At 49.0% G+C, this 22,203-nt stretch overlaps 2 protein-coding genes across 4 annotated transcripts in view; both read left to right on the forward strand.

Moving 5' to 3' along the window:
• LOC126935658 (sodium/potassium-transporting ATPase subunit alpha-2) overlaps positions 1-22,203 on the forward strand; it is a 907,274-nt gene that overhangs the window by 573,278 nt on the left and 311,793 nt on the right. The window lies entirely within an intron of this gene.
• On the forward strand, positions 7,632-16,536 carry SLAMF8 (SLAM family member 8). Of its 3 annotated transcripts, XM_050759250.1 has the most exons (5): positions 7,775-7,920; positions 11,184-11,510; positions 14,167-14,472; positions 14,553-14,660; positions 16,460-16,536. In XM_050759250.1, exons 1-5 carry the CDS (start codon positions 7,881-7,883, stop codon positions 16,534-16,536), a joined length of 858 nt encoding a protein of 285 aa, XP_050615207.1. In that variant the 5' UTR covers positions 7,775-7,880. The 3 variants fall into 3 exon arrangements, with proteins under 3 accessions (XP_050615203.1, XP_050615207.1, XP_050615210.1); XM_050759246.1 differs by lacking the exon at positions 16,460-16,536 and having other exon boundaries at positions 7,632-7,920; positions 14,553-15,199; XM_050759253.1 differs by lacking the exon at positions 11,184-11,510.

Genomic DNA, 22,203 nt, shown 5'->3' on the forward strand with positions numbered 1-22,203 from the left:
TTTTTTAAATTTACCTATAGCTGTTGATACTATTGCCTGCATGCTATTTCTCGTGAGCGCTAAATACAGTGTGGTCCAGTGACAATAACAGCCCGTGGTACTGCCAGGACTGTCCGTGGGCTTATCAGTGAAAGCCCCATGCGGGTGGAAGAAACCTGTCATTTCCTTCTTACATGTGTTTGAAATACTAAACAGATAATTTGTTCTTCTTAGGAAAAAATGATACGACAGTAAAAATTTTTTTAATTAAGGGTTTTATATAATGGATACGCCCCACCTCTCAAACTAAAAAAAACAAAAGGAAGAGCATCACTCCACACCCCAGAGGGCTAAGCCCAGGGCAGCTCTGAATGCATTTCCAGCTTCCAAGCTGCTGCTGAGCCCATGAGTGACCGCAGGGCTGAGGAGCCTCTCAGAGGTTCAGCAAGACCAAGGTCAGCCAGAAAAGCGCCTGGCCCAGACAATGTCATAGAATCCTGACACCAGAGCCAGAGCCTCACAGGCACTGAGAGCTCTGCCTTTCCACACAGCCCCATTCCTGTTCAAATTCCTTCCAGTTTACCAAAGACAGAACTGAGGCTTGCCCAAAGCCCTGGTGTGTGGAGTACATCAGAAAACTCAGTTACCCCTTACTTGTTTAAAAAGGTATATGGTTGTAGCATCTAGTTTTTTGTTAATAGAGGTCTATCAATTGGTTTCATATTGTTCATCAATATCAACGATTTGCAATACCTGATAGTTTGATTTGGTTTGTTCAGGGAGTCCTTACTCCTTGATGACTGAGGGTGGTCAATAAAGGATTGGTTGTACTTGTTCCTATGAGGCCCTGGCTCCAGCTTTATAGGCCCCTGCTCTGGAAGCAGAGAAAGTAAAGTTCAGCTTACAGATGCTGGACTGCATCAGACCCCACCCAGCTGGCTGATGAAGGAGATGTTAGTGTGATCAGGGATCTCCTGGCACCGTGGAAGCTAATACAGGCATCTAGCATCTCCCCTGGACCAGCTGTGTTGACATCACCTTGGAGCTCGTTAGAAATGCAGACGCCCAAACTCAACTCCGACCTGCTGAATCAGAACCTGCATCTCAATAACATCTCCAGGCAATGTATATACCCATTAAAGTTTAAAGTTTAAAAAGCATTGGTCTACCTACAAGATATAAATTTCATCAGAGTACATTCAACCCCTCCCCATCCTCATCTTTCTCTTCCTCATCCTCCTCTTCCTCTCTCTCATAGATGTCCAGTCCATGTCCAGAATACCCCAGGGCCCCTCCCATTTGTCAATAATCAGAGACCCCCCTGGGAGGACTGAGAAGCACAAGCCAGGTAATCTAGAAGCTCAAGGTTCTCACTGGTCAGTCAGGGTGTACCAGCAGAAACCAAGGCCTTGCCACTTCCTCTATAAAATAATGCCCCCTTGTAAAAAGTAAAAACATAGACAAGACAGCTCATGAAGGAAAACTGATGATGGAGACTTGGGAGGAACCAGCCCTTCCAGATGTCCCCATAGTCCACCTCCTTCTTGAGTTTTCCTATCTCTCTACCTTCCCTGCCCCACACCAGTAATACTCAATGTGTGGTCCACAGCCTTGTTCCAGTCTGTGAAGTGATTTTTACTAGTCCATGACAAGTTAAGTAGAAAAATTGAAGCAAGAGTTTAGAAGCTTTTAGAGCAACCTGACAAAGTAATTTTATGTTTGTTTAATACAATCATAAAAATCAGGGCTTGTATTTTGTATGTCTTCTTAATTTCATTTTTCTAGTAGTTTTATTCTATTGTCTCTACAAAAATATAGGCCTGCAATGAATTGGAAATAAAAAAGAAAAACAGGTCCTTCAAGACAGATAGGTGAGAAGTCCTATCCTACACACAGACACACAGACACACACACACACAGACACACACACACACACACACTATTGGCCTGGCCTCTCAGGCACTTTGCTCTCTGCCTAGAATACCTCTTCTCTCCACCCAGCTCTATTTGCATGGCTGAAAACATCCTTTTCCCTTTGTTTAGAAAAGAATGAGCCAGGATTTTTCCAAATGAACAATTACTAAGAAAATTGAAGAAAAATAAAATCTCAAAAAATAACATAAAGAAGAGATTTCAAAGGAGGCCCTGCCCTTCAGCCCAGATTCACTGGTTTCCCCTGATGTCAGCCCATGGAGTCCCAAAGCCCCATTTCCAGTCCTCAGTTGTCACAGCAGGAACCTGCTTCTGCTCTGCAGGACACTGGTGGGCTGGGCCATCTCCAAGAAAGAATGGGGACTTCCACCGTTCTCTAGAGACAGACCTGCAGACACTGAGGAGGGGTACCCTGGGGAGACCAGAGAGCTGCTTCTCTACTTCCCCTTTTCCATGGCCCTCCTGGCCTGCCACAGCTCCACTGGCCATGCTAGCCATAGGACTCCCCGCCAGTAGCCTCCTCACAGTCTCAAGGGTCTGCCCTGTGAAACATTGCTTCTCGCTTCAAGTCAAAGCTAAATGCAAACACTTATTCAGCCAGAGTGACTTGTCTGTGCCTCCTCTTAGGGACCTGGGTTCTGTGGGGTCACATTACCTACAGGGTAAAAAGAGAGAAAAGAGCTCTAGCTGGGTTGAGGGTGGAGAGGCAACCTGCAGCCACTCCTTAAGTGAGAGAGCAGGAAAAAACCTCCATCTGGGAGCCTTGTGGCTGCCCTCTGGTGGCGCTCTCAGGTATTTGAGGTCTTGCGCTGGTTTATACTGATCGGACCCACTCACTGGACGGCTTCAGTGTAAGATGTGATTAGACACCGGTGCTTGTTTTGTATGTGAATACACAATCTAGATACAAGCAATAACAATGAAACATGGCCCTTCTCTAAACCTGGAAGATTGAACACATTGGGATTTCTTTCAGTTCCAGAGTTGTTCTCTTAGATTTGGCTAAGAAGTAAGGCTTTATTTAAATAAGCATCCACCAAATAGCTCTGTGTCCTTCATCTTCATATCGACCGTGATAACAGTGACTACTGACAGGGTGTAAAGATGAGAAAGACCCAGGCTTTTCCCTCCAGTACTGGGATCTTTTGTGTCCTGCCACCTGTTCACATCTCCCTCTGCACTGCTGAAGAGGCTACCGTTGGCAGGACCGGCAGCCGACAGCACGTCTGCTCCTTCAGCATTCATCACTTGCTGTGCCTTTGCTCAGAGGGGCCCTTCTCTCAGGTTCTTTGGAAGAAGAACCCATGTTGAACTTGTTCTGGAATTCTTTCCCACATGAGGCACAGATTCTTATTGTGACTGATCCTCTCAGGAGTATTATGATTACTGGGACCATCAGCTTGAGTTCTTGACCCCATGAGGCTTACACATGCTCGATGCTTTTTAGTGTTCGTTGGATGCATTAGTGTGCACAAGATGGGAACCAGGTGTTCGATGAGTGAGTGAATGCCCGCATGAGCTTCCAGTTTCCCCCTCTCTACCTCAAGAGAGCGCAGTGTGGTCTCGTTTCTGTTTCATGCAGGCTTCCTTCACATCTCTGGGAAGGTGTATCTTTGCCTCAAAATCAGACAGACGTAAGCCAAAGATCCCTTCCATCCAGACTCCTGCAAGCTGTTCCATCCCACTCACTTTCTCCTCTCTCCTCTCTCCTCGGTTTCTCCCTCTCCAGCTGTGTGCACCATGCCTCTAGTTCATCGAAGACTCCGCTCCCTCTACTTCTCCCCAGCAGGGCCAGGATCAGGGTGAGACAAGAGAGGCACCTCAGGCACAAAAGTTAAGGAGGCACTTAGGCTCAAAGCGGTGCCAGTGCCATCTCATGAGAAGTAAGGCCATTTTGCATCCATTTCCTATCTCCAGAGGCTCAGCAACAGTGGGCGTTTCTAAGGAGTGACAGGGACAGGCTCCTTCCAGGGTCTTCTCCCTCTAGACCAGACTTCCTGCCATGTCATGGCATTGCTGCCTAAGCTGGCTAGCCAGGGAGGGGTGCACACAGGCTCCGCTGCCCCAGGCAGCCTCTTGGTCTGTGGCTCCTCGTAGCATGGTGGCTGCAGAAAGCAGACACAAAGACAGAGCTTAGGTGGGGTCCTACCTTCCCCTTTCAGTCCCCATCCCACACCACCCCCTCAAAGCAGTGCCCAGAGGCCTCCCCACTCCCTAGTAACACCCTTCCTCTTTGGCTTCCACCTTTGGCTCCCGAAAAGCCTGCTAAATGCCCGCTCCTTCCAGCTGCTTTGCCTCTGCCTCCTTTCCTGCCTGGCTCCCCTTCTCTCTCAGCTCCTCAGGCACCCCACCTTTCTTTCCCTTCTCCACCTCTCCTCCTGGGAGAAGTGTGGCCCCATTCTGCCTGCAGGCACAAAGCTTCACCCAAATTCCACCCTGCCCTGGAATTCCACATCAAGCGGTTCAGGGTTAATGGTCGAGTTCTGGCAGCTTATGTGACCTTGGTCAACACCTGCTCCCTCACCCCCAGCCCGAAGTGAAGGTGGGCTAATGGTGGGTGCAGGCTCTTCCACATGGCAGATGGAGCCACTATGCCTGCCTCGGTGACCAACGCAGCAGATGCAGCTGAGAAAGGCCCCAGGGAGTGGAGTCGCAGCACTGGCTGCCAGCTGCTCTCTTAATTAAGGAATGTGGGGAGTGGCCCCTTTGAACTCACCAGCTAATTTACTCCTGTGCACTCCCCTCTGTGGCTGGGTAATTAATATGGTGTGAACCAGTGATTAGCAAGTAGAGAGAACCTGCCTGCCGCAGACTTAACCCTTCCCTGCTTCTGGAAAGAATCACCGCCTCCTTAGTTTGTCATTCTCCAGTGGTCACATGGGCAGTGAGTTTTTCCCTTTGGGGAGGTGCGATATTTTTCAGTCTTCCCTCCACCTCCTCCTACCACCTTTCTCAGCTTCCCCAAAACTCCCCTCAAGGAAAAGGGCTTCAGGTGGGGGAAGGACTGCAATTCATTCCTTGCTTGGATGGACAACTATGGGTGACCAGCTCTGCTTAGTGGCAATGTAACCGCCCACTGCCTTCTCCAAAGGAATTCAGGATCTGGCTCCACGTTGACTCCATACCTGCATCCCACAGCCCTCCCAGTCCCAGGCTTTCACATTTTAGAATCATTCAATCCAATCCAACAGATGCATGGAGAGCTTTGCCTCATCGAAAGCCTGTCCTTGGCAATATACAGGGTGCAGAAATGAAGGAGATTCCTCCCCTCATGCAGCTCCCAGTCTGGGAGCAGAGAGTCAGAACAGGGGACTGCCCAGCCTGAAACATGCCTTTATCTGATTTACCCAGGTTTCCCTGCTTCCTCTCCCTGGCCATTTAGTAGCAACAGTTAGTATTTGAGTGCTAACTGCATCCGACCCCAATTTAAACCTTCACATGTGTTCATTGGCAATACTAAGAGGTAGGTATTGTTAGTGATTCCCATTTCACAGGGGAAGATACTGAAGCACAGGGAAGTTACTTTGCTCAAGGTTTCACAGCCAAGATTTGAACTCAAAAAGTCTGAATCATGCTTGAGTTCTGAACTCCTGCCCTCATCTGATTGGATTCTTAAGTCTCACCTCAAACACCACCCCCACCACAGAGCCCTCCCCAGCCCCCCACCTGCCCTGGCAGGGTCAAATCTGTCCTCTGGCTCTCACAGCCTCCAGGGCATACATCTGACATTGCTCTTGCTACACTGGTTATAATTATTGGCTTATATATCCCATCTTCTGTGAACTCCTTAAGGTCAGGGGCTAAGCTTTCATCTTTGTGTCCCTAGGTCCTGGCACCTAAGTAGATGCTCAATAAATGCCTGATGAATGAATGATGGAATTGGCAATGGAGTCGTAAATGAGTTCCCTCCCTTGCCCTCTCCACCCCCACGCCAGGCAGCTTCCCAGTTCTGCCCTTTTCTCGGTACTCCAGACATTTCCTTCATATGCAGACCCTTCTCCTTCTCACAGGAGAAAAGGGCAGACAGTAGCTGCTGTTCAGGTTCCCCTGCCCCTTTGTTCTCTCCCAACCTGCCCTGCTGCTGTCCTCCCACTCCCACTTAAAACATGCAACAGCCCCTCCCTTCAAGCAGCGCTTCCGGAGCGTTCCCCCCGTCCACCAGCCACAGACTCACCCTGAGTGGGGTGCTTGTTACAACCACAGATTTCTGGGCCCTAGCTCACCCTGATGGCACCTCTGAGAATCCAAGTGCTGAACACGGTTGAGAGCCACTAGTCTCCAGAATAACTTAACCCAGTTTTCAAGGCCTCCACAATCTGCCCCCAACGTCCTTTTCCATTCTTCCCACCCAGCCCTGAAGGATTCCTGTCTGCTGTCACTTGTCCTCTGTGGAGCCTACTTGGTATTTTCCCATGGCCACATCCCTGTACGCTGTGCTCTCCCCTCCTGCCCAGAGCCCACCCCCAACCTCTGGCTCTATCTTTTCCTCATCCTATCTAAACCATGCCCATCTTCAAGGCACAGCTCAAATTCCACCTTCTCAAGAAGGGTCCCCTGCCCAGATCCACGAAGCCCTCTTTCCCACCCACTTCTGAGGGCTGACTACCTGTTTGCACAAAGTGGTGTCCGTCTGCAGATAAGCCTTCACTTTCCCTGGTGTACCTATCTCTACATTTTGGTTGTGAGTGCCTGGAGGGCAAAAACCTTATCCCAAAATCCTCCTGCTCACCACCACCCCCGCCCCATCCTATATGCCTAGTTCCTGGCTGAGTCCAAAGCTCAGTGTCCAGTTTGATTGACAGGTGAGAGGCTGTGCAGGGCCAGATACAATAAGCCACACTCCAGACTAGCAGGAATTTTCCTTAGGGGCAACACGTCCTCTAAAAACGTTCCCTTACAAGAAACCAGGAAACTTGAAGTGAGAAGAGAAACAGGATGAGGAGGGGGTGACTGTGGCAAAATAGACCACACTTCAAAGGTTGAGGTTTAAGTTCCAGCTCCGCACCTCTGTGACCTCTGCAAGGGGCTTAACCTCACTCTGGTTTTCACATTTTCCCATTTCTAACTGGATAACAAGATGATCCTCTCAGAGAAGAGGTGCAAGGCTTACATAAAGCCAAACGTGTAGCCATGTCTAGAATGTACTCACTCACTTAACAAATACTCAGAAACATCTGTAATGTGCCGAGCACTGAGGGCAACACAGAAAGGAATAAAAGACCGTGCTGGCTAAACAGTCTGTGAAGACCAGAAAACTGCCATCAACAACACATCAAGAGTAAAGAGGGAGGTGTGGGCACAAGGAGAGGGCCTCTCACCTGCCTGTGGTCAGGAAGCCTGGAAGGACATCCTCGCTGACTGCACAGCCACGCTCTGTTTGCAAGGATAAAAGGAGCAGCAGGCCTAGTCGGGGGAAGGGGGGAAGTACCACACAGGGAAGTGTGAAATCAGTAGTTCTGAGAAGGAGGCCTTCTGGCTTGGGATGGCTGGAGGGAAGAATAACTGTGGGTGACCAGCCTGGAGAAGAAGGCCTGACTCAGGAGGGCCTGCATGCAGAACAGAGAGTTAGTCCTCATTCTCAGGGCCACGGGAGGCCACAGAAGGATTTTAAGCTAGATTGATGGGGACAGATCGCAGCAAGGCAGGCTGGGATGCAGGGAGGCCAGTGAGATCCAGCAAGAAGGATGTGGCTTGTGTGGGGGCTCTTGTCGCCATGTGTTAGCCAACCATGTGCATGTGAAAGAGGCTGACTTACAAGAATCTGCTCCCGAAAGCCCAGCGAGGCCCAGGGCCAACTTCCACTTTATTCTGGATGTTTTCACTTTTGGGGCATCCTGTTCTGAGTCAAGATTCCTCCTTCTGAACATGGGACTTCCCAGAAGGACCACAGCTCCTCCCGTGCACCCACTCAGCCCGGGAGGTTCTGGATTTTGGTTGTTGAAGGAGTTTACCTGCCTCACCAGAGAAGGATGGCCATGAGGCCCCTGTGGAGTCTGCTTCTCTGGGAAGGTAAGTGGGGCAGGCAGACAGCCTGTCCTTGGAGAGCTGAAGGCCCCTCCCCAGCTGCCTTCGCCAGACGTCTGGGCAGGGCTCCCTCAACCCGAGTGAGAACCCAGGAGCTGAGGGTGGATAGGGAAGACTAGAACAAGCTCTTGGGCAACATTTTAAGCTAGGCAGATACAAAGAAATGCAGGGTCGTGGGAGGGAGGAGGTGGCAGCTTGAGGGGTATTCTTATCTGTGAGACATGAGCTGTTTTGTGGCCCAGGGCAGTAAAAACGGAGCCAGCGGAAGTCGGCTGTGAGAATGGTGAGGACCCAGCAGTGTTAGCACGCAGAAACTCTACAGAGCTTGAGGAGAGAAGCAGAGAGCAGGGCAGAGCAGGGTTCCCCACAATCAGCAGAGTGTGTTTTCAGCAGCCTGTGGGGGAGCTGAGGTCCCTCCCTGCAGGCCTTCTTAAGGGGAGGCAAGTACTAAGTAGGGATGAGAGAGGCTAAATACGGCCCACGTGGACGTGGGGGTGGCTGATGGTGGTGTGAGGTTGGGATGGCTGACACACGGGGTCTCCTCCACACTGGGCGATCCCTCTATCCATCTGATGCCTGAGTTCCCTTCTTTGGTCAACAAGCAGCCAACGTGACATGGGTCAGCACTGCCAGGCCATGGATGAGGGTTTATGGGGTGCGGCAAAGATTAAGATGCCATTGTTTACATCAGAGGCTCATAGGGACTTTGGGTTGCTTTGTCTCTTCTCCCTGCCTGGGTTCCTGGCCCTGAGAGCTCCAAAGCCTGCAGATTTCTTCAACATTTCTAAACGTGTGCAGGAAATCACACCTTAACCTCAAAAAAGGCCTCGGTCTGTTTGGCTCACAAAATCTTTCAAATCAGCGGACATGTGAGACAAAAATAATTTGCCTTTTTTTTTTTTTTTTTTTTTTTTTTTTTTTGAGACTGAGTCTTGCTCTGTCACCCAGGTTGGAGTGCAGTGGTGCATCTTGGCTCACTGTAACCTCTGCCTCCTGGGTTCAAGTGTTTCTCCTGTCTCAGCCTCCCGAGTAGCTGGGATTACAGGTCCCTGACACCACACCCGGCTAATTTTTGTGTTTTTAGTAGAGATGGGGTTTTATCATGTTGACCAGGCTGGTCTCAAACTCCTGACCTCAAGTGATCCGCCCTCCTCAGCCTCCCAAAGTGCTAGAATTACAGGCATGAGCCACCACACCCAGCCCAAAAATAATTTTTCTTTTTTTTTTTTTTTTTTTTTGAGACAGAGTCTTGCTCTGTCGCCCAGGCTGGGGTGCAGTGGCCGGATCTCAGCTCACTGCAAGCTCCGCCTCCCGGGTTTAGACCATTCTCCTGCCTCAGCCTCCCGAGTAGCTGGGACTACAGGCGCCCGCCACCTCGCCCGGCTAGTTTTTTGTATTTTTTAGTAGAGACGGGGTTTCACCGTGTTAGCCAGGATGGTCTCGATCTCCTGACCTCGTGATCCGCCCGTCTCGGCCTCCCAAAGTGCTGGGATTACAGGCTTGAGCCACCGCGCCCGGCAAAAATAATTTTTCAAATGGCCCTTAATGATAAAAGATCTGTGTGACTGACCTGGTAAAGACCCCTTATTTTTCAGTGGTACTGAAGCCTGGGCGGTGTGGGGTGATGTGCAGAAGGCCACACAGCTGATCGTGGCAGCACCAGGAGCGGGTAGAAGCTAGGTCTTGGTTGACATCCAGTGCAATGCTCTTTGTGTGTTACATTCCTACTCTGCGTTAACACTGAAGCCTTCTCCAGTGTGAGAGGAGGTTGTTGGGCCTGGAGGACAGTGAGGCGGAGGAGGGACTGGAATTATCATGGCCAACCGAGCAACCATCCAGAACACGGCTCATTGACCAAACCTTCATCACCTCTTATTCTTCCCTACACCCTGTGCCAGCGACAGGCATAGGGTCAGTCCTCAGCAGGGTAGGTGATTTATTCAATACCATTTACTCGGCTTCTCCCACAGTCTGTTCCTAAACGGTGGTGGGCACTGGAAGCACAACCATGGGGAGAAAGAGCTCACAGTCTAGTGGGAGATGCTGACTCATAAACAGGCAATAATAATAGAGGAATAAGGGTAGTCAGCATGGTGACCCCAGGCCACTGTGAGAACACAAGAGAGAATATGTAATCTCTCTTGGTTACATTACCTATGAGGGATAGGGGAGGTCAGAGGAGGCAGTGATGCTACAAGAGTGGGCAGAAGTTAGTCAGCAAAGGAGTCAGAGGGGCATTTCAAGCAGAAGTGTCTCCTATACACCCCTGACTCAAATACAGTCCCCAAAAACAGCATCTTGCCATCTCGCCCCCTGTCTGTTTCTCCTCCTGTTCTGGATCACAGAGAATGATATCCAGTGGATCCCAAGGACCTGGGAGCCATCCTTGACTCCTTTTTCTCCTTCACTCCCCAGAGCTAATCTATTACCAAATCTGACTGATTACACCATCTTCATGTTTCTCAATTCCTCCCACTTCTTTCCATCCCAGTTGCTCCCTTCCTCAATTCAAGTTGCCATCACTTCTCCGTTGGACTAATGTGAACAGCCTCAGTCCTGCCCACCTCCAGTGCATCCTCCACATCTCTGCTGGAGTGATCTTTCTAACCATGCATCTAATCCTGTTACGCTCCTGCTTAAAACCCACCTGAGACCCCCCATTGCTCTACAGATAAAGCTCAAACTCCAGTATTGCTTTCAGGGCCCTGCATGATCTGACTCCCACCGACTCTGCAGTGTAATTTCCTACTCCTCACACAGAGAACTACTCTCAGTTCCCCTCGGCACCAACTCTCCCCCTCCAGGCCTTTGTCAGTACTGTGCCCTCTGCCGGTGACACTTCCCCATCCTGCTCCAGGCCGCCCTCCGCTTGGCCTGGCTCATTCCCATTCCTCTTCAAGGCTCAGCTGAACAATTTGTTTTCTGAGCCCATCAAGGCTGGGTGAGGTCCCCTGTCACTCTACCTGTGTTCTCCCAGGGCATCCCATTTTTCCCTTCATGGTATTTAACAGAATTCATTTTAATTGCTTTCTTGAATGTCTGGCTTCCTCTGTAAGCTCCATGAATGCAGACACTGGGGTTATCTTCCATATGTTTTATCCCCGGTACCTGGCACAGTGTACCCTCAACTTGAGTGAAGGGAGTGTCAGTGGAGGGGCCCCAGTTCACCCCATAGCAGCTCAGATGCATGCAAAAGAAGGATGAGGAGTGTGGGGCAGGCAGAGTGATCAGGGGCTCTGTTCTTTCAGCCCTACTTCCCATTACAGTTACTGGTGCCCAAGTGCTGAGCAAAGTCGGGGGCTCGGTGCTGCTGGTGGCAGCATGCCCTCCCGGCTTCCAAGTCCGTGAGGCTATCTGGCGATCTCTCTGGCCTTCAGAGGAGCTCCTGGCCACATTTTTTCGAGGCTCCCTGGAGACTCTGTACCACTCCCGCTTCCTGGGCCGAGCCCAGCTACACAGCAACCTCAGCCTGGAGCTCGGGCCACTGGAGTCTGGAGACAGCGGCAACTTCTCCGTGTTGATGGTGGACACAAGGGGCCAGACCTGGACCCAGACCCTCCAGCTAAAAGTGTACGGTGAGTGTGTCTGACACTGGCTGCCTGACCCTCTTCTCCCACAAAGCACCAGACAAGCATCCTGAGTCATAGCAGCCAGGGAGAGCTGGGTTCCAGAAAGCTCTGGTCTCTGACCATGTTGCTGACTCAGGGAACAGCTGCTCCCTGGCAGTCACGTCTAAGAAAATTCCTCGTGGCTGCAGCAGCCAGGCTTTGCCGTTTCACAGTGCTTGCCTGAACTCTAGCTCAGTCTTTTCTTAGCTCAGTGGCCTTAGACACAATGCTTAGCCTCCCTGGCCCTCACCTTTCTCCTTTGTAAATGGGCATTGCAATACTACCATGTAGAGTACCCACAGTGTGAAATGCAGTGGGATTTGCAGTGGCATCCAGGACAGAGCCTGGCCTGTGCTTCCTCAGTTCTAAAGGATCATCATAGACTGTAAGATGTGCCACTAGTCTATATACCACTATAAAGGAAAAAAAAAAAGATGTGACATACTAAACTGTGACATAATGGATTTATTTAAAAATCAAATTATAATGAAACTATGACTGAAAGTATAGAATTTACACATTTCTTAAAAGGGCTTCTTAGAAAGATTTTAACTATATATGATTCATGGGTTCTCTCAGTCATTCATCATTGCAAAACAAACCATCCCAAAACTTACTGACTGAAAACAACGACGATGTTTACTTCTCATAATTCCGTGGGTTGGCAGGCCCAGCTGGGTGCAACTTCTGCTTCACATGGGTCTGCAGAGCCCTTCGCACAGCTACATTCAGCACCTCAGTTGGCTGCATGGACTGGGGGCTGGGTGGACCTTGTTTCCAAACAACTCCACCTCCACCTCCACCACAGCCACCTCCACCACCTTCATCATTTGTCTTCTGGTCAAGAAAAAGGGGCTTTCAGCTCTCATTTATCTACCTAATGGTTTAGAAAAGAGGCATGGGTGACCCTAAATCACTGTTTCAGTAAAACCTTAGAAATTTAGATAGAGTGGAAGAGGGGGGAGTCCAGCTTTAAGAATGGAAAGCAGAGGTAGCAGCTTGGAAGAGGGTAGTCATGAGGGAGATAAAGGCTGTAAGCAAATTGGGGAGGTGTCTTGAATTCCCCCGGGCCAGCTAACTGGCTGTCCTTGGGCGAGCCACGCAGGGTGCCAATGCCATTGCAGGTGTCTTTCTAGATGCACACAGCCCTGAGCCTCATCTTGGCAAGCAGAGTACTGGCTGTATTTCAGCACCCCCACCCCCTGCCACCTGTTACCCTGTGACCCCCTTAGCCCAATGTCCTTGTGCAGTGAATAACCTACCCTACCATACAGTCAGCCCCTGGAGCCCCTCCTCCGGTCTAAGTCTCAGCTGCCGCACATGTGAAATGAGGACATTGAATGTGATAATACATGCGGCACCCACACCACTAAGCTCTAAAATGCCTTGTTCTCAGCATCTGAATTACAGATTTTAAGGAAATTGCTGTTTTATTGCTTCCAAATACATAGCGTGATTAGAACTAATTGCACGAAGCTGCCAAGCAGCCATCCTTAGGAGCTCTGCTTTGACAATAGATAAGAATGATTTGAATTAGCAGATCAGTTACTAGAAATGTCAATGGGTGTTTCTACTGTGCTTGATCGTGTTTGGAAGCAGCTTGTCCTCTTAAGTGATGTAAATATCCCCCCTGTAATCTTTGTTTATACTATTAGTGTGCCCAGCAAATCATTTCTCTTTCATATCACAAATCCCACCAGACTGAACTGGCATTAACGAGGTTTTTCTCTGCTTGACTTTGGAATGCTGTCAGAGACTGAGCCCTCCTGTTGTTACCAGAATGCTCTCCCACTGGCCTCATTTCCACTGAGACTCAGGATTTACTCATCAACCTGTATAGGAAGGGGGATCCGTGGCCTAGGACACCAGGATATCAGTTTGTTCAGTGACCAGGTATCGAGCACCCACTATTTGCCAGCACTAGACAGCTAAGGTTACTGAGCTAACAAGACAGAGACCCCACCTCTGGGCCCCTCCTTCACAGCATTTTGCACCCTCATAATTATTTTATTAATTATTCATAATCATTTGTCAGTATTTGTCTTTCTCACCAAACTGTAAGCTCCAGAAGGCTAGGAATGTGTTTGTTTTCTTGCCTGACTTTAAAAATGCTTGTCATCTCTTGTTGACTGGCTGACTTATTGTGAGATAAATACTACAGAAAGAGAGAGAGTGCTTGGAGAGCTCAGAGCCATGCCTGGGAAGGCTTCACAGTCAAGGCATTAAGCGATGTGTTCAAGCCGGGCCTTGAAGGATGGGTAGGAGTTTTCTGGGAGGACAAGAGGTGAAAGGCATCTATGTGCACAGATGAGCCATGTGAAAGCATGAAAGATATTTAAGAGCATGACATATGTGGGAAAACTGCAAATTAATTAGGATGAGCAGGGAGAAGCAGCAGGAGGTACAGCTGGAGAGATGGGCATGAATCATTTCCTGAAAGGTTTTGAATATCAAGCTAAGGAATTCAGCTTCTGTCCTGTGGGCAGTGGAAAGCCAGACAAGATTTTGGAACAAGAGAGGCCTAGTCAGAGGTGGCATCTAACCCTGGTGCATCCCAGAGCCAGAGATATGGGCCCTGCCCAGCATCCCTGGGACCCATACCTGTTGTACTTTTCTTTCCCAGATGCAGTGCCCAGGCCCGTGGTACAAGTGTTCATTGCTGTAGGAGGGGATGCTCAGCCCCCCAAAACCTGCCAGGTTTTCTTGTCCTGTTGGGCCCCCAACATCAGTGAAATAACCTATAGCTGGCGACGGGAGACAACCATGGACTTTGGTATGGAACCACACAGCCTCTTCACAGACGGACAGCTGCTGAGCGTATCCCTGGGACCAGGAGACAGAGGTGTGGCCTATTCCTGCATTGTCTCCAACCCTGTCAGCTGGGACTTGGCCACAGTCACGCCCTGGGACAGCTGCCATCATGAAGCAGGTATGCCAAGGGTCAGCAGTCAATGGTTGAGGGCTTATGAAGCATCAAGTCCACCTCTGACTCCACCCCTCCATGTTCAGCACCAGGGAAGGCCTCCTACAAAGATGTGCTGCTGGTGGTGGTACCTGTCTCGCTGCTCCTGATGCTGGTTACTCTCTTCTCTGCCTGGCACTGGGGCCCCTGCTCAGGTAGGAATCCTGCAGGTGCAGGAGGTAGGTGGAGGAGGTGGAGTTCCTGGGGGGGAGGGGGTCTTGGACCTCCTCCTATTTAGGCTTCAGATGGTCTGCCCCTTCTTACCTCTCCCACCTCATCTCTTGGCCTTCTCTAGCTCATATCTTGGTTTCCAACCAGACTCAACTACTTGAAGTTTCTTTTGCGGTTCTCCAAATGAACTGTTCCTCACATCCATCTGCAGACCTTTGTACATAATATTCCCTCTGCCTGGAACACACTTTCCATGATTTCCCACCCAGCCTCCCCGCTTCATGTGGCTGACTCATACTCAGTCTTCAAGGTGTGCTTGCTCCAGAAAGCCTTCCCTGACCTCCCCCACACTCAGGCTGATTAATGTCCTTTCTTTAATCTCCATTGCTTACCCCAATCAGAGAACTACTTACATTTACTTCCCCACTGAATTCTGAGCCCTTAAAAGGAGGATGCTGGGTCACCACTGGGCATGTCAATGGTTCCTAGAACACAAGGGTTCCTGAAACATAGCTGGCATCGACAAACATTGTTGAGTGGGAGTCTAGACGACTCCCAACCCCTTCTTGCCTGAGAGTTCTACAAAATGTCTCCTTAAGAGAAGCTACTCCCTGGCCAGTGGCTGATAGGGCTGCCTTCTTGAGAAGAGGAAAGAAGAGGAAACTCCGAGATCAGACCAGGTTCTAAGCTCTACATCCAGCTCAGTCCCTTCCTCTGCCCCAGGATGCCCTGCCCCTGAAAGAACTACCCGACTGACCAGGGCTCCGTGGTCATTTCCATCCCAGGCTGTCGGAGCTGGCTTGTCCCAAGGTGGAGAAAGGGGGTCAGCAAGGAGGAGGCACTGAGGCCTCATTATGATGGGTGTGTCCTAGAAGGCAGGGTCTGGGTCCAGCCTGTAAGCATGGGGACAGGCAGTGCTGATTCCTGTTCATTCTCTCCAGCAGGGAGGAGGGCAAGAGGGATCAGCTGAGGCTGCACTCCATCTGAAAGCCCCATCTGCTGTGGGAGGGTGTGGCCCTGGCCCCTGCCCCAAGAGTCCCCAGGATTTGTGATAAGAAAATGGAAGCCAGGAATGAGCCGGGGAAAAAATAGCTTTATTGAGATATAATTCACATAGCATACAAGTCACCTATTTAAAGTATGCAATTCAATGCCTTTTAGTGTATTCGCAGAGTTGTGCATCCATCCCCACAACCAATTTTAAAACAGTTCCATTACCTCCCCCAAAACCCCATAACCCCTTAGCCATCACCTCCCAATTCCCCCATTCCTCCCATAGCACTAGTCTACTTTCTGCCTCTATGCTTTTGTCTTTCCTGGACATTTCATATAAATAAAACTATACACTATGTGGCCCTTTGGCCAGGTTTTTTTCACCTAGTGTCATGTCCTCAAGGCTCATAAAATAGCATCTTTGGCCGCTGAGAAGGGACCCAACCACCTAGGATAGTAGAAAGCTCCACACAGGGAGTCCAGAAGCTGGTTCTGGCTCTGCCTCATGGCTTCTGTCCAGTTATTTAACTGGGTCCACCACAGCCCTAACTTTCCATACCTTCTGCAATTAAACGTACGGCATAGTTGCAGGCCAAGGTTAGACATTAGGAAGAATTTCCTATTCTTGAAGAGCCTCCCTTTCCAGGGTGTTGGAAGACCGGGAGAAGTGTTCCTTTCCCTAAGGTGACCTTGGGCTAACACACTGAGGATTCAGAGGCCTGCGGGCAGGCCAAGGATGCCAAGACTCCAAACATTGGAGGGGTAACTTTCTTTCTGATGTCCTTACCAGGGAAAAAGAAAAAGGATGTCCGTGCTGATAGGGTGGGTCCAGAGACAGAGAACCCCCTTGTGCAGGATCTGCCATAAAGGACAATATGAACTGATGCCTGGACCATCAGTAACCACACTGCACAGGCACGCGATGTTCGGGGACATAACTGGTGCCTGGAAATCACCATACTCCTTATACCTCCCATGGGAATCCTGTCCTGCCTCGAAGGAGCAACCTGGGCAGCCATCACACCACGAGGACAGAAAGCACCAGCACATTTCGCACCTCCCCCTTCTCTCTCCCATCTTCTCATATCCTGGCTCTTCTCTGGGCAAGATGAGCCAAGCAGCACATTCCCTCCAGGACACTGGAAGTTCTCCAGGATCCAGATCCATGGGGACATTAATAGTTCAAGGCATTCCCTCCCCCACCACTATTCATAAAGTATTAACCAACTGGCACCAAAGAATTGCCTCCAGCCTGAGTCTTAGGCTCTAAAATATATTAGATATTTGAACTGATAGAGGAACTCTGAGTCACCCATGCTAGCATCAGCTTCAGCCCCAGACCCTGCAGTTTGAGATTCTGATGCTTCCTGATGGCCAAAGCATTGCTGTAAGAAAAGGTCTAGAAACAGGTGAAAGTGAGAGGTGGCGGACAGGCGTTTCTCTTTCTGGCTTAAGGACTTTCAGGTAATCAGAGTTCATGGCCCCTCAGAGGTAAATTGCAGTTGTAGACACCAAGGATGTTTGACAACCCATAGTTGAAATGGGCACCGTTTTACAGGAAACACCATATTAATAGACATCCTCACCATCTCCCTCCACTCTCACGCCTCCTGCAGGATCTGGGAGTGAGGGTGGAGAGTCTTTCCTCACGCTCCAGCACAGTGACCAGGAAAAAACTATTGAATTTGCCCCAGCCAGCAGGACGTTCTTGCACAACTTCAAGAAAAGCAGCTCAGCTCAGGATGAGTCTTCTTCCCTGAGAGAGTGAAGAGCTATAAAACGCTATGCAGAAGGAACATTATGGACAGAAAGGGTACTGAGGCACTCTAGAATCTGCCACATTCACTTTCAATGCAAATGCAGACCTACCTTAGTTCAAGGGGAGGGGACAAAGACCCCACCACCAAACAGGTGGACTGTAGAGGTCACTCTGACTCCATTGAACTTCTTATTGTGGCCATCTTAGGAAAATACATTCTGCCCCTGAGTGATTCTGTCTAGAAGAGCTCTGGAGTATTGATTGCTACTGGAAAAACACTTAATGAGCTAAACTTAGCCTTGGGGATTATTAGCCGTTAAGGTTCACAGTTTCTCTCACCCAGGTGTAACTGGATTTTTTCTGGGGCCTCACTCAAGTCTTGATAACAGAGAGGAAGGAAGTATTGAAGAAACAGGGGTGGGTTTGAAGTACTGTTTTCCCAGGGTGACTTCAATCTCCCCACCTAGGATGTCAGTCCTTTCCAAGGACCTTCCCTCTTCTCCCCAGTTCCGGGGCAATCACTTCACCTTGGACAAAGGACCAGCACAGCTGGCCTCCGGATCCACACCACCACTCCTCCACTCGATTGTTCCCAGATTCTCCCTGCCTGGCCTGCTCAGACGTTCCCTGCTGGTAACCTGGCTTTATCAAAATCTCATCCCTTTCCCACATGCACTTCTCTCCTATCACCTTCCCCCAAGATTACCTGAACAGGGTCCATGGCCACTCAACCTGTCAGCTTGTGCTGTCCCCACCTGCCACCTACAGTCATGCCATATGCCTGGTCACTGAATCATGCAAAACTGGCCTCGGCCCCTAAAAATGAGTGAAAAGGAAAGCCCAGGATCTGACAAGGAGCCCTGGTGGGTTTCTGGGGAAAAACACAGCACTCCCCACCTTTCTTCTGTTCATCTCCAGGGCCCCACCTCAGATCAAAGCAGCTCTGGATGAGATGGGACCCACAGCTCTCCCTCCACAAGGTGACTTTTAGCAACCTCATTTCCACAGTGGTTTGTACTGTGGTGCACCAGGGCCTTGCTGAGCAGATCCACACTGCTCAAATAAAGTTCCCATCCTCAATGACTCACTTGTCAACTAGTGGACTAATGAACCCTCTGCCAAAAAAACACAAAGTGCTTCCGTGAGACCAATCTTGTGCTAATAAGCGTTGAGACTGATGCTTAAAAAGTCACACCACAACAAATACTGATTGAGGGTGCTGCATGTGCTGGGTACATTTCTTGGTACTTGGGAATCAGTAGTGAAGCAAAACCCTTGCCTTTGAGAGTTTATGTTCTGGATAATATAAATAAACAAGTAAGCATATGTCAGATGTTGTTAGTTTCTGTTAAGAAAGATAAGGCAGAGTAAAGGGCTACAGAACAATGTGTTGGGGAGACAGGGTCTGTCTTAGAGAAAGCAATCAATGACACCTTCAGTGGGGTGCCATTTGAACAGAGGCCCAGTGACGTGGAGGAGTGAGCGTGCAGTGGCAGAGTGTTCCAGACAAAGAGACCAGCAAATGCAAAGGCCATAAAGTGACAGCATGGTTGGTGTTTGCAAAGAAGAGAGTGGAGGCCAGAGGGGCTGGATCCACACAAGGGAGAGCAAGAACAAGGACAAGAGTCTAGAGAGACGGCCCGGGGCCGCATCATATGTCGGAATGCCCTTTGTTGGAGTGACAATGACAGAAAGAACCCCTCAAGAGTCCAGAGATCAGACTCCCCCCAGAACACCCTCTACTTCACAGCTCCAGGACGCCTGTGGTCCGGCCAGAGCCCTCTCCAGATCTGCTTTTGCTTTTCCTTGTTTTCATTTTATTTTCCTTGAGCAGTAGTTTTTGCATCTGTTCTCCTGTACAAAAGACAAATACAAGAGCTGCTAGGGCAAAGGACTCATGAGACATGATATCAGAGAGAATGGGAAAGGGGCATAGCAAAAGAAAAGGGTTAGAGAGGACATTTTTCTCATCAATGGAGACATGAACATTCAGTGCCTCATTTTTTAAAAAACTGCTGTATGAGCTGAGATTGTGCCACTGCACTTCAGCCTGGGCAACACAGTGAGACTCCGTCTCAATTAAAAAAAAAAAAAAAAGCTGCTGCAAACATTAATGACACCTGTAGCAAATCCTCCTTCCTTGTGTATTAAGAACTAGCACTTGTTCAGTTAATCACTCTTGGTTACTTACTGATCTTCAGAGGAAGCACCATCTCCTTCCAGATTTGGCTCCATGGCTACCTGCATCTGTTCTGCATATAGCCTGAAGGAAGGGCCTCTAAAATGGCAACAAATAACTATTGCTAGATCTAGGAAAGTTGTAGTGGCTGCCTCCCCTTGGGCTGTGCCTTAGTCAACATTATCTGCCAGGAGGGGCAGGCTGAGCGCAGGGGCAAGTAGTGGGGAGACTCCCACAGCGTGACCAGCCCGGGTCCAGGTCTCAAAGCCATATTTCCATGCAGACACTGAAAAACTGGAGTGTCCCGAAGAGAATGACCAGAATGGTGAAAAGTCTAAAAACCTTACCATATGAGAAATGATTACAGAAACTGGTTATGTTGAGCCTAGAACAAAACACTCACGGGAGCATAGGTTCTCAAATATTTGAAGGGCTATCACATAAGCCCAGACTGTGTAACTGGGGCCATTGGAGCATATCACTAAAAGGCAGATATTGACTCATATGAATAATAGGATCTTAAAGCTGGAAGGAAATCTGTAGTTACTCAGTTCAAGCTGTTTTATTTCTCACGTGGAAACCTAAATCCAAAGAGAATGTTACTCCTCTGAAATTACATAATTAGAGGCACAGTCAGAATTACCTTTTGATTATCTAAATCAGTCCAGTCCCTTCCACTGCACTAGATTACCAAGGAAGAATGTTCTGACAGGTGGGAAAATCCAAATATGAAGTAAACTGTTTCAACGAATCTGCTTAAGCAGAAACCATCTCAGAGCAATACTGTAGACTAGAGACTTATAATAATGAATTATAAATGAAAGAAAGAATGGGCAGGCACTGTGGTGTACACCTGTAGTCCCAATTACTAAGGAGGCTAAAGTGGGAGGATCACTCAAGGCCAGAAGTTCAAGACCAGCCTGGGCAGCACAGTGAGACCCCATCTCTAAAAGAAATAAATAATTAAAATTAAGAAATAAAAAGAATGAATGAATGAATGAATGAAGAGATGGTCAAAAGAGGTCAATGAAAGGATTCTGCTAGGGTGTCAGAAAAAAAGCCAAGCTTTCTCTAAAGACAATTTATTCTAGCTTCCCTTCTTGTGCCTTTTTTATAGTATGTTGCTTTGGGAAGGTATCAGAATTGAAAAGAGATGATAGAAAGTAATAATCCCATTACCAGGAAAAAAAACCCAGCAAATCAGTCAAATAAGTGAATATAACATATATAGTCATTAAAAATTTTATGTTCTTTAGGAGATTTAAAAATAATAGGAAAACACTTACATCAGTCAAGTTTCTTTGGAGGCAAGCAATAGAAACCAACTCTGGTTTTAACTAAAGTAAAAGAGGAAATGTATTAGAAAGTTGTGAGTAACTTAGAGAACCAAGGAAAATGTTGACCAAGCCTCAGAAAAGACAAAGCCAGGTAGCCTTGAGGATGCAGGCCTCAGGGCCTCCGAAAATAGTTCTGTTCTATCTTCCCCAGTTGCTCACTGAAGATTCAACTCCCAACCAACGGAGCCTGATTGGCCTATTTGAGGCCAAGGGCCCTCCTTTTTGATGGGGTGGGGAGGAGTTGTAGGACATCTTGTCAGAAGCATTAACTGGGTTAACAAAATAAAGTACAAAACAAAGTTTGAACAGGTATCTGTAGAACAGGAAATGCACCCATCTGTTCATTCAATAAGCACTTACTATGCACCTACTATGTGTCAGCACCAACTGGGATACAGGAATTACTAAATAGTAGCACCACAAGCCCTGCCCTCAAAGAGCTCACAGACTGGTAAGAAAGCAGTGTGTCAACAAAGGATTCCAGTGAGTTCACAGGGACACAGCCCCTAACATGAGCTCAAAGGCACCTCCTGGCCTGTAAGACCTCAGTCCCCAAAGAGAGCCAGTCAGGGTCCCAGGGGAAATGGTAAAAGGAGAAAGCATTGCCTGGGAATAAAACTTCAGCTGGCAGGAACAGAAGATGGCATGGTATGGTAGTGTCCTGGGGCAGGCCTTCCCACAGCAGCATCACACTTTTGTTTAACTGTGTTGCCTGAACACCAGGACATCTCATGCTGGTAGCTTGTCTTCAGATTTCCCTTGAGATAGTGCAGAAAAGGGAGAGCTGCTCACAAGGGCTGGGGGCTGGTTCCATTCTCCTGGTGGTGGTTGGGGTGGTCCTGGCTGGGACACCTGGATTGAGATGCTGATGCTGTCCTGTCTGCCAGCCCACCCTGTTGGTCTTCAAGCCCGTACCCACTGGCTGGGCCTGCTTAGCCTCCTCAAGAGTCTTCCAAAGTCAGGTAAAGTCATTTGAACTCAGCCTAACCAGAGAGAAAATGAAGAGGTCGGAGCTCTGTCTGCTGGCTGACCCACTCAACCGTATGCCCACCTTCAGTTGGCTTAACTGCAGGAGCTCAGAGTTCCAGCATACTCACTGCAGTCCTGCTCCCAGGCCAGGGAGCCACTACCCCCGTTCCCACCCCCCAGCAAAGCAGATACAACCAGTTGGTAGCCTGGACCTCTCTCTTCCCTGCTCAAAAATACCTTGGGATCCCTCCTGCCCCTCACTGATAAAAACCTGACAGCCTAACAGTCCC

This window comes from Macaca thibetana, chromosome 1 (assembly GCF_024542745.1).
Source record: "Macaca thibetana thibetana isolate TM-01 chromosome 1, ASM2454274v1, whole genome shotgun sequence".
Classification (NCBI taxonomy): domain Eukaryota; kingdom Metazoa; phylum Chordata; class Mammalia; order Primates; family Cercopithecidae; genus Macaca; species Macaca thibetana.

Coding starts and splice junctions, on each gene's coding strand:
- SLAMF8 (XM_050759246.1), top strand. CDS start 7,881: ATGGCCATGAGGCCCCTGTGGAGTCTGCTTCTCTGGGAAG. Junction 7,921..11,183: donor GAGTCTGCTTCTCTGGGAAG/GTAAGTGGGGCA, acceptor CTGTTCTTTCAG/CCCTACTTCCCATTACAGTT. Junction 14,473..14,552: donor CAGCTGCCATCATGAAGCAG/GTATGCCAAGGG, acceptor CTCCATGTTCAG/CACCAGGGAAGGCCTCCTAC.